The sequence below is a fragment of the Globicephala melas genome, chromosome 11 (genome assembly GCF_963455315.2).
Source record: "Globicephala melas chromosome 11, mGloMel1.2, whole genome shotgun sequence".
Taxonomy (NCBI): Eukaryota; Metazoa; Chordata; class Mammalia; order Artiodactyla; family Delphinidae; genus Globicephala; species Globicephala melas.
The window spans coordinates 74,387,511-74,399,885 of NC_083324.2; the positions used below are offsets into that span (position 1 = coordinate 74,387,511).

Genomic DNA, 12,375 nt, shown 5'->3' on the forward strand with positions numbered 1-12,375 from the left:
GGCTGTCCATGAAAATTCCAACCAAGCCACATCCAAATGTCAGAACAGGCATTTGTTTATTTGTTTCCCAGACAGTCAGGTCCTGAAAGCATTACTTCCAGGTCCCCTGTTTAAAGCCTCTTAAGCTTCTGGACTCCACATGCTGAGTGGGAGTGTGGATGGTGTGAGGAAAGACATCAGCTCTGTCAGCCAGCTGAGCTCAGCTGTGAATTTCTGACACCCCTCACCCTTGCCCCCATACCTGGAGAATAGATGTGACCATTCACTGAAGAAGACGGAATTAAATTCTGGTGGACGAGGGGAAGCCTGAAACAACAGCAGTAGCCTATTCCAAGAGCACAGACAATTTATATAAAGAAAACTTCACTCGATCTTGTTAGATTTTTGTTATAAGCACAGAAAAGACACAGAGCTGTATGCTGGCATGCTATTAAGACACGGCTGAAAATCCCAAGTCATAAATTAGAAACCTGTAGCATCTCATCCCAAAGCTAACATCTTTGAAATGATGAGACACTATTTTCACTGGCTTTCAGAAAATACGTGAGAGAGACAGACCCACTGAAAGCCCCTCCTTTATTTTGGACACTCAGGGAATCAGAGTTCTGTTGGCCTGAGTTATTGACTTTCTCTTAGGGGTGCAGAGCCCCATTTAACATCACCTTCACCTGCCACAAATAAAATGCATTCCACCTACATGGCATTTCTATGACCACACTTGTTTCCTTTTGTCTTCTCAAATGGTCGTGACTTTCTGTTCCACTTGCCTCAGAATAACTCCTTCCCCCACCTGTTCTTGCTGGTTACTATAATCTTTCTCGTCTCCATGAACCTTTTTTTTTTCAGTCTTCCAACCTCTCTGAAGGTCCCTAGATAAACCACAAAGGGCTATGACTTCCCACAGTGCTTCTTAATTTCTGGCCTTAGCAACCTACATCCTGAAATCCCCATGGACCTGTATTTACCTCTTTCTCCAAGTAAACAGTAAGGCATGGGAAGGAGGATGGCAGATACATGACTCATTCAAGAGATGATGTGTTGCACTGGCCTTAGAATATTATACTGGGCTTAGAATATTTCTGTAGTTTATATTCATTGCTCATTGGTGAATGCTCCAACCTCACAACCTCTGAAGCATTAGCACAGATCCCTTTGCAAGAAACTGACTTCGTAGAACATCCCTTAATGCAAGAAGGTTTTGGCCCATGGAACGGACTTTATACACTGAGAGATTTCAGGGACGTGGGGAAAGTATTGCCCACTTTCCAAGTGAAGTTGACGCCATATCTCACTTTGTATCAAAACCAGAGCCCATGTTCTCCCTTCCCTCGGAAATCTGCTGTGAAAAGCCTCGGAATCCTTGCGGATTGAGAACTGGTGACCTTGGGGCCAAGCACAGCTCCGGCTTTCATGTAATTTACAGATTCACGGACCACTGTTTTTTACAATTTTGAATTCTGTTGCTTATTTTAGGATCTTGGCAAAGAGCAGTGGCTGAACTATGTGTCTTGCAGTTGAGCAGAAAACCAGCAGTTATTGTATTTCTCCAATCTTTTGTTTGTATAGCTTTCCTGGGACTTGGATCCGGCGCTGTGACTTGAAAGGTGGGAGGTACGTGCACACCTCTGTGTGTGTGTGTGTGTGTGTGCTGGGGGTAGTGAACGTGCCCCCCCCCCATGGTAATCAACGTGGAGAGAGAGCCAGATCCACGTCCTGGGGAGCCCTGCTGAAGGCTCCTGTCATTAGAGGTCCCCTTCACAAAGTCAAACACAATGATTCCCAAAGGATCCCTACAGAAGCGGGTGGAAGGTCAGTGTTTCTTGTCACTTTGTGGTTTTGAACACGAGACCCACAGCCTCCAGGGTGCTGTGCTTTCCCTGGCCGATCACATCAAGGTGGCCGTGCTAACATACTGTCTAACCCTGCCTCAGTCCGCACTGATAGAACCCCAGAGGCCACAGCAGCAACGCCGTGCTTTCCCTAATAGCTAAATCTAATTCAGTTCATCCTCCTAACCTCTGGGTCTGTCTTCTAAGTACCAAACTCTGCCCAAAGTTGATCATTCCCTGAAAAATGTTAAGCCTGACAATCATTTCCTTTAGGGACTTTAAATAATGAACTATTCAGCTGGGATAATGATGTGACAATTTGCAGGCAAATGTGGGCGTAGATGTCTGCGTCGTTTGTGAATAGGTATGAAAAAAGAGTTCATTTCCTTGAAACATTAGGACTTCTGTCTCACCTCCCCCTCTCCATAAAGAAAAGAGAGATGAAAATGGAATTTAAAATTTAAAATAAACGGAAGAGATTTTAAAGAGTTAAAACATTTACAGAATACTCTTTCCAACCTCAATAAATAAATGGTTGCTGAATCTCGGACTCTTTTGGCCTTTCTTCCTGGTGGTTGGACCCGTTTAAATTTGTCCTTATGAAGACCACACAACCCACATTTTCAGAGAAGCCCCACATTTTTATTCTGTTTCACTGTCTCCCTGGGATCCGACTTTGATTTGGAATGTACGGTTGCTGTGGCTACGGTACATGGTTAACATTTTTTTTAAGATTAATTTATTTATTTTGGCTGCGTTGGGTCTTTGTTGCTGTGTACGGGCTTTCTCTAGTTGTGGCGAGCGGGGGCTACTCTTCATTGCGGTGCGTGGGCTTCTCATTGTCGTGGCTTCTCTTGTTGCGGAGCACGGGCTGTAGGCACACGGGCTTCAGTAGTTGTGACGTGCGGGCTTAGTTGCTCCACGGCATTACGTGGTTAACTTTGATAAGGATGCTATTTTAATCTTTGTATTTTTATGAACTGCACACACACAAGCAAAATACACACATGCACATAATTCACAAACAATCTTCACCATCTGTTCATCAAGGTAAAGTGTCATCAGAAGCACAGACTAGCTGGTTGTAAAATTTCTTTCTAGAAGATTTCCACGTGGTTGAAATAAACACGAATTAGACAGTAGAAAACTCTTAATGTATATTGGTCTAGGAACTTAGGAACTGAAAGAATTAATACATAGAGAGCTATACAACACACCCAGGGACCCTAAATCCACAGTAACTACAACAATAATAATATACAATGCTGTAAGGTCATGAAAATCTATTCTATCATGCACAGAAAAGTACCTGGTTAAAGCTGTTAATATATGACCGTAGAGGGGGGTTCTGTATTTCAGTGCAATATATCATATTTGGAAATGAATGGATATAAAAATATATTTTTTTTGCTTTCAAAAAGTGGAAGCAAAACATAAGCCTTTTCTGCTAAACTATAAAAGTGTAATCAGCAGTTGGTCTGCTGTGATCTAATAAGGCATGGCCATCACACTTTCTCTGTCTATTCATTCCACTTAGCTCCAACCTTAACATACAGTAGCATATGTGTATATGTTTAGCATCAGGAGAATCATGTCTTCTTCCATGAATTTCTTGTAAATATTATCATCCACTTGAAAGCATCTTTGATATAATTTCCTCCCTAATTTTTTCATTGCTTTTGTTTTTTTTTTGGTCCCTCTTAACTAAGGAAATACCAGGAAGATATTGAAGTTTCTCCACAGCTAATTTTCCATTTCCATTTGGAGTCATTTTTGAATTTTCAGTGTTGCAGCACCTGAGAAGCAATTGTATTAGGTCATTAACATGGAAATCTTAAAATATGGTCCTTATGTTATTCTCTATTTTTTTCTTTTCCTTCTAGTTTCCTCCATCGCTCCCTTCTTTCTTCCTTTCTTCTTGCCTTCCTTCCTTCCTTCCTTCCTAGAATTCACTGAAGTATTTCCTAGGTCCTAGCCTTTCACTTATTATTTTAATCAAAGCTTATCTTTGGGCCCAGGGTGTGAAAAGTAAAAATGTCTCTGAAATTCTATTTTACAATATAGACAGAGAAGTTGGCTTGAGTTTCACTTAAATACTATACACATTCGGTATCACACAAGGGGTGGGGGTAGGGCTGCAACATAAATGTAACAATTCCTTTTAGTCTGTATTTACAAAAGAAAGCCCCTTCCCTAATGAAAAAGTCTCTTCGGCATCTGTTCCCTGAAGCCTGCGGAGAAAACATTTTATCCATGGCTTGGAAAAGATCTCTTTTTCAGAGAACGTCCACTGTTCCCCAAGAGGTTCCATGGGCTGGATTCTCCTGTTCTTAGTTGAGCAATGAATAAGCACTGGATGTGTTTTCCAGGGATGAGCTGGTTATTTCCGGGGTGGAAACATTGTATGTTCCTGAAAAACAGAACAGCAGCTCAGCTGAAGGCCAAGTCTTCATGATTACCAGGGTGTGAACCTCTGCTCATAGACCAGGGGGCGCTCTACTCCAGGAGCCAGGTAAGCTCAGGCCATGCCTGGATAGGAACACATGCCTGCCCTCCTCCCCAGACCCAGAAGTCCTGGAGAACAAACAAAGCTGTTCTCAAGCATGCGTGGTGGCCGACAAGACAAGCACTGACTATTTCACATCATACCAGCAGCCAGATTTCTACAAAAGACAGGGAGATCGCGACAGGGGCAGCCCTCTGCATGCCACCACATGCACTGGCTTGGGGGCATCCGTGGGAGGGAATATCCCTGGTCCCTTTGGGTTGGTGTGACTTTGGGAAGCTCTTGGGAGGGGCCTGGGGACTGAGCTGGGCAAAGGGAGAAAAGGAAAGAAAAGAGAAAATTACAGGAGAAGAAAAGGCAGGACCGAAAAAGCAGCAGGAGTCAGAGAATGCCAACAAGAGCGCTGAGGATGAGTGTAGCAGGGCGGGTGGCCCGCGAGCTACTGCACAGGCTCGTGTCAGCAGGGGGGTGGGAACTGAACACGGGGACGGTACGGGCTGTGTGTTGGGCAGGGGAAGCGACACAGTGCCCCACCCTACCATCAGATGGGCGGACTGCCACGGCTAACAAGGTTTCCATCATTGCCTGGGGGGCCCTTTGTCGCTGCTGACAACACAAACCAAAGTTACAGTGATTATGGACCCCTCAGATAGGCCAACCTGGATCTGCATTAATGACCCTGAAAGGCTAAGTGGCAATGGCCGGGGCCCTCAGGCCCCGAGACCTCGGGAACAGGACCCCAACTCTTGACCTGACTGGCTCAGAAACAATGAACACGTTTTACTGACCTCACATATTGCATAATTCTGATTCTGTGGAATCGTTTCACAGAGTTTTCACTGTCTTGCTTTAATGCAAACGATAAACATGATCCGGGGACAGTGCTGGCCAAAGGGAATAGTTCTAACATACCCTGGAGATTTGATCATTTCACAACAGGTCCAATCAAAAGTGAAGGTCCTCCAGTTTCACGAGCCATGCATCAAAATGAAGCTCAAAACACCAGGTTCTCTGGAGTTTCAATAATTAATAGGCATTCTCAAAAGTTGCTTTATATGAAAAGCTTTAGTCAGGAAGGCTTTTGATACATTTGATACATGTCTTCATTTGTGAGATTTGTTCAGTTTTGAGGAGCTGAAAGGAAGTCTGGTGCCTATTTTCCTAAGGGGAGGAGGTGGCGGTGACATGGGACAGGAGTTTCAGCTTGCCAGAATAGCTGAAACCCACTCCCCAAAGTCATTAACATTCTTTATCCTATGTCTACAAGGAGGAAACGTTCACTGCGCCACGCCCCTAACAGAACATATGAGGGTGATCCCTCATATGTATGCAATTTTATAAATGTCGATGTGTAAAAGAAGGACACTCCAAAAAAAGAAAAGGGAAAAAAAAAGGGAAATGAAACTCACAGCATGGGATCCTATGGGAGGATTCTCTAAATATATTCTTCGCTGCCCTGTAACCCGTAAACATGACCCACCTATTCTTATATAACAGGAATAGAAGAGAACTCCGTGTTTGACCAGGCCAGCAATTTACAGTTCCCAGTTTTACGGTGTTTACAGTTTTTATGGAGAGCTCTCCACAGGTTGAAGGCAACTGCCCTCTGTACCAACCCCTTGGGTGTTTGGGAAAATATAAGCAAGTACTTAATCTCTGCCCCAAATAAGGCCATTATGGGTCAATGCCATGAAGTGGGCAGTGGGACAGTAGGGGCGTGAGATTCCCCCCAGGGCAAATATGTTTAGGTCAAGCCAGGAAACATCTAGAGGTCAGCACGTACCTGTCTTACCAAACAAATTGTTAAATCTTCTTGATATTGGAGAACTCATAGAAAATACTGGAGTGGATGAACCTAGGGATGTTGACTAGAAAAGAAAAGAAGAATTACACAGCAAACGTGTTAGACCAAGGCCCAGTTTTGATCTGTAGGATGATTCGTTTGCTGCCTGCCGGTGGTCACTGACTGCGTCTTTCATTTCACTTTAAGGAGAGAGCCTGGATGAGCATGAATTTCTATTTCAGACAAACTAAGCAGGGGAGCCACCTTTTGAAACACTGTAACATCACCACCGGTAGGAGGGAAATAGCTTCCAAATACATTTTTTACTGTTCGATAGGGTTTACTAGCTTCTGACATAGGAAAACAAATATATTTAAGTGCAATAGTTATCTTCCAAGATGAACTACAGAAAATTCTATTCATCATTATTCTTCAAATTTTGTTCTTTATGGCCTTGAGTTTCCCCAGAAGAGTACTTCTCATTGAAATTTGGTTTTAACCTCCAGTTGATATTATCTGTGCTATTTGTAACCTCTATTTAAAGATGTGGGGACAGCATCTTAATGCTAGTTCTGTTCCATTACTATGTTTAATAGGCAGAATCAGGTAAGAAGAAAACACAGTGGAATAATCTATGTTATAATTGGTAGTGGAGAGAGAGGGGTTTGTGTAAATTTCTACAAAGGAAGTATTTACCTTTGAGTGCTGTGAAGACCATCTCGACAGTGAAAACTTATTCAGCAAGGCTTCCTGTACCTGCATCATTTAAAAGAAGCCATTGTCAACTCAACATGTCACTGCAATTTAGACTTTTCTAGAATCATGACTGTCACTGTTCTTACCTTCTGATCCCAAAGGCATCCAAAGAGTAAAATGAATAATCCCTGAAAAAAGAATTGGGAAGAAGTGCATTTTAATCATATTAATTATATTAATCATAGTCTAGTCTAGCAAACTAGGAAGTATTGTTCACCTGCCATAGAATTTGTACTACCTCTTTCCACATCTGCATTTATGGTCCAGTAGATGACAGTGATGTAGTAGGTCCACACCAAGGGCCTCTGATGTTATAATGTCATAAGGATATTTTCAATTTCCCTATTTCCACCCAATTGTGCGCTGGAGATCCTGCTGGTTATGTTATTAAACATACCTCTTATGTCTACAGTAGCCCTCATGTAGTTGTGATGAGAACACAGGGCATGAGGTGGAATAATCAGTCCCTTCTAGTCAAGGCATATTATAAACATCATTAGACATGAGCCTTAGAGTTTGGAGCCATGGGCCCAGTAGCAGAAGTTAGAATTTGCATGGTCTTGGCATTAGCATCTAGGGCAACGTCTCGGCATCACCTCCAGATGCCCTGGATCCTCACCAGCTCATGGGGACTTAGGCCTACCACTGGTTGAATCAGAATTAAGCATCCCCTTCCTTGTGCTCCAAAGGCTTGTCGTCTGTACCTCTGCTAAAGCCCACCTAACAATGTGGCTTGTATTATAGTTACGTGCTGCTGGAGAGCAAAGAGAATGTCTTTTTCATTTTCACATAATGGAGCAAAATGTCTACCTTACATAGAGCATTCATTCTTTCATCCTTCAGAAAAATGTTGCCTGAGAACCCACTACGTGGTACAGAGCCTTCATTGCACTTGCCAAGGTGCTCATGACTGAGCATCTAGTCTGTGCCAAGGTCTTTGCAGGCACTAGGAATGTACTGATAAATAAGACAGATGTTGCCCCTGACCTCACCAAGGCACGGCTCGTTTAATGCTAGTGGAAATTAACTGGAGAGATTGTTTGGTTTAACGGTGGTATTTTCATTTAGGAGATAATAAACGGCATCAAGATAATGTTAGATAAATAGCAAAATCCAGTGTAGGGAAGGGACTTTCCTCCTATTTGTATTATCAGGGCACTTAGAAGAGAGGTGCGTAGGCAACTAAATTATAATGCAGGTGATAAGAGGCATGCGGTTCCATGGGAGCAGAGGAATGCGCCCTTTCTATCTCACTGACTTCTTGTCATTACCGTTCTTTAGGGCTAGGGCCTCCTATGAACAAAAGTCCTTCCCCGTTCCTACCCCTGTTTGTGTTTCTATCATTATAGATCCTTCCCGAGAGCGCTGCCCTGCAGAACGTACCTGGAAGGCATTGAGGAGGGTAAATACAATATGGAAGACAGCATTGCTCCCCTGGAACACGGTGGCGAGACCGAAACCCCAGGTGAGCCCCAAGAGCGGTGTGAGGACCCCAAGGCTCTTGGTGATCTGGAACAGGCTGCTTTTCTCCTGCCTGCTCGGCTTGTCCCCGATGGAAGGTCTCAGGATCTTGGTGATGACCACGACCGTGATGGTCACGTTGACCACCACAATGATCAGTGCTGGGATAACGAAGGCCAGCAGGGCCTTGGTGTCCTCCCAGTTGAGCCAACAGGCATTTTTCCTCGTGTAGACCTCCCGGGGCTGGGTGGCCCCCACCGTGATGACGGAGATGACCAGAGGGCAACCGTAGCCGAGAGAAAACGCAATGGCCTTCTGAATGGACTTGCTCGTGTCATGCAGGATGAAAACCAACCGGTAGAAGAGCATGAGGCCCAGAGTCAGCATCCAGAAGAAGACGCTGAGGTAGGAGAAGTGGACGAAGAAGGTGGCAGCCACACAGGCCGTCTGGTTGAGCGGGTAGCGGTAGTTGTGGACGGCGGCGGCCACGATGAACCAGACGTCGGCGACCAGAAGGGAGGCCGCGATGTTCACGATGCAGATGTGGCGCATGGAGGAAGTCCGGTTCTTGGTGACCGATTTCCACACCACGGCTTCCACAGCGAGGCAGGCCGCCAAGCTCAAGATGGAAAAGCACAGCCCGATGTAGGAAATGATATCCAGCAGGATTTTCAGGAGAGAATCAGGGTCCGGGGAATCAGGGGACATGAGGATGGAGAAGGATGTGAGGTGGTCACAGCTGCAGGACACACTGTCCTCGGTGACTTCTTTAACATAACACCCACTGCTGTCCCACCCCCCCGTGTGGTTGGCGAGGTTGAAGTTCCAGAAGACACACCTTGGTACCCCGCCCGAAGGGTTGTTGTTTTTGAAAGTCATCAAAATCCTGAATGGCGATGGCGCGGTTAGATTGTGGCTGACAGTGGTTGTCATCACTAGGCTGTTTGCAAAAGTCTTTCCTGGGACATCCTGGGCGAGGATGGTCTTGAGAGTTGGGAAAGCCACGGTGACGATAAATGAATCTGGTTGCAGGTGTTCCAGCTGGCATTCATTAATGGTCACATTGCCCCAGAGCTCAGAGTCTAAGAAAACAAAGTTCTGTGTGTAGGATTTGGGGTGGCCAGATTTTATGACCATGCTCTTCATCTGAACATTAGGTTGGGAGATGGTGCTATCTTCTGACCGCAAGGCTCGGGAAAATCTTTCCAATGAATCCAGTAACTGTGAGCTCTGATTGGTCTTTTGCTGTTGTGACATCATCCAGGTATTCAAAATGGGTTTGCCGAGGATGACGTTGACCGTGGAGAGGACGTGCTGTAATTGACAAGGCATGGGATCAAACCAACCGAATGTTTTCAATCGTAAGAGAGAAGAAGAGAACATCTCCCTGGAAACTCATTAAGTGGGTACAGGGAAGAAGAAAATAGAAGAGAAAAATGCAGCATCCCAGGCTGTGGAGGACTCTGATCCACCTTCTTATGGAGGGAATTAGCAGGGGATGGGTCCTCACAACTGCGAGACTTACTAAACATTTAGCAGTCGTGACGGTGAGAACTGCCCCCACCTCTCACTAAGGTCGACTCAGCGGGCTGACAGAGATATTTATTAATTGTTTTATTTTATTTTAAATCTCAAGCCTGTAAAGGCTTTTGGGTGGGTGGTATCTCACCAGCAAGGGTGAGGTAGTCTCAGAAGCCCCTCTCAAATGCTAAGCATCAAACACGCCATGGGAGTGTTGTTAAAGGCATCTTTCTTTTTAGCTCAACATTTTGATTCTCTCGCCCATAAACTTGGAATTGTCATTTGTGGCTTCTCTCCATGGAGCGAAGTGGCTTTTTCTCTCTGCCCTTCTTTGCCTTGCTCTGTTCTCTGAAATGATGAGCCCTGCAGTTAGTTGAATGGTGGCCCTTATTTGGAGAAAACCTCATTTGGAGAAAGCATCTTTGTAGATGTAATTAAGGATCTTGAGAGAAAAATCAACCTGGATTACCTAAAAGGGCCCTAAATCCAAGTATCCTTATAAGAGACAGAAGAGGAGAAGGTACATGGAGAAGAAGAGAAGGTCATGTGAAGACAAAGCCAGAGGTTGGAATGAAGCAATTTGTTACAGCAGCCCTAGGAAATCTGTATAAGCTCCTTAGACTCCTGGTACCCAAGCGGCTTGCCAGTTACCTCCGGTTGGGTTTGGCCAATGAGAAGCAGCGGCGGGAGATGAGAGGGTGAGAGAAGAAAGAAGCTGAGATATATTTTTCCTGCTACCCGCTGCACCTTCATTTCACTCTCAGCACACCTTTGGTGATAGTTACATACTTCCAATACTGTAGTTCCTGCTCAGTGATCCCTCCTCCAACGCTATGGGTGCACTATTTCCTCTCCTTCCCACCTTAATCCTCAGGGTAGTAAGGGCTTCTAAATGTCGCTGGTCTCTGGGTGCCTTACACCTTTTTTTTTTTTTTTTAAATTCCTGGTTTTACCTCTGTAAGTATCCCTTCATTAAAGTCTCTTCATGTGAATTCTGGTGGGTGAATTCTCTTGCCTCTCAGAATGCGGATTGCTTCAAAGATCATGTTTTGTGAGAGACCATTGAGAATCCCACCTTGTACATATTCTGAAAACCTTTCACTCCTAGCTTTCTTAGAAAGCAGGTAAGAATTCATTCTCTTTTAATGAAGAAACTAAAACAGACCTTCTCTAGAGAAATCTTAAGATCCCAAAATGTACACTGAAAATATTCACTGATATGCCAAAAGCCAGAGCTGGCAAAGCGATTTTCAGAAAAAGACAGAGACGAAGTTGCAATGGAGAGAAGTTATGTTTCTTGACCCCAAGTCCTGAGGGATGAAAAGACAAGACCCCAAACTCCTGCAAGGCTTAAGCAAACTCACCATCATCATTTCTGAATTCACTTGGGTTGGAACTGTTGAGAGCAAATCAAGGATGTTAATAATGGCTCCCAGGCTCCCAGGAAATGACTTGACTTCAAGTTTCACCTGGTTTGTGCTAATGGAAAGATTCTTTAGGTATGAAGGGAGCTTCTCATCCTGAGAGGGGCTCTTCATCAAAGCCTAGTAAAACAAAAGCCGACACAGAAAAAAAACAAAAAACTTGCCCATCAGTCATCAAATACTGCTGATACATCCATGACAAAAATCTCTCACATCTGAGTTTCCTTTTTGATTCCTCCATTCTCATAAGTATATCCCATAAGGTAATGTACTTATCTCTTAAACTGTGCTTGCTCTTCAGAATAGAATATTACACGAGACCTCACACATAGAAGGGGAACAGTAGAGCATATGTCAACCTGATGACTAGTTGAAAAGAAAAAGGAAGGGAAGTAGATATGACTGCTAGAGAACTAGATTAAAGTTGCATGAAATTGTCACTTGACTGTCTGTATGAAAGCACATTTGCCACTCTGAGGTTTCTATCCCAAATTTCCTGGGACAGTTCTGGTTTACATCTGATGTCCCAGTGTAATTATAAATAGTGTCCTCTTTTATTTTCAAAAATGATACAAATGAACGTATATACAAAACAGAAATAGACCCATATACATAGAAATCAAACTTAAGGTTACCAAAGGGGAAAGGCGGGGAGGGAAAATTAGGACCAACAAGGACCTACTGTATAGCACAGGGAACTATACTCAATATTTTGTAATAACCTGTAAGGGAAAAGAATCTGAAATATTCTTTTTTAGATTCTTTTCCCTAACGCAACATCGTAAATTAACTCTACTTCAATAAAACACACACACACACAAACAAAAAAACCAAAAAGTAAAAAGTATCCTGGTTTGGATGATAAATTATATGGTCCCCTTATCTGTAATGATCACATTTGTGTTTTCTAACTATCTGACTCCTCACTATAATTAAAGAATGAATTAAAAGTTGGTCTTCTCCATAAAGAACTTGGATGAGTGTTCTAACCCAGGGGAGTTTCTTCCTCTGAATGCAGAAGTATTTGTTTTACTTAACGGAATTTACATTTGTGACATCTCTACCAATGTCATCCTGTGTTTTAATTTCAATCTC

The 12,375-nt window shown here is 43.7% G+C and overlaps 1 protein-coding gene across 6 annotated transcripts in view; it reads right to left on the bottom strand.

Annotated features, from left to right (window-relative positions):
- Positions 1 to 2,557: 2,557 nt before the first annotated feature.
- ADGRF5 (adhesion G protein-coupled receptor F5) overlaps positions 2,558 to 12,375 on the bottom strand; it is a 109,282-nt gene continuing 99,464 nt past the window's right edge. For 4 of the 6 annotated variants that reach the window (XM_060308134.2, XM_030870526.3, XM_030870525.3 and 1 more), the window contains 6 exons: positions 11,221 to 11,400; positions 8,258 to 9,649; positions 6,961 to 7,002; positions 6,815 to 6,874; positions 6,119 to 6,203; positions 2,558 to 4,239 (listed from right to left, as the gene is read on the bottom strand). In XM_060308134.2, coding sequence (XP_060164117.1) covers positions 4,160 to 4,239; positions 6,119 to 6,203; positions 6,815 to 6,874; positions 6,961 to 7,002; positions 8,258 to 9,649; positions 11,221 to 11,400 — 1,839 coding nt within the window. In that variant the 3' untranslated portion in view covers positions 2,558 to 4,159. The remainder of the gene's footprint in view (positions 4,240 to 6,118; positions 6,204 to 6,814; positions 6,875 to 6,960; positions 7,003 to 8,257; positions 9,650 to 11,220; positions 11,401 to 12,375) is intronic. The other 2 variants (XM_060308136.2, XM_060308135.2) reach the window with 1 other exon arrangement.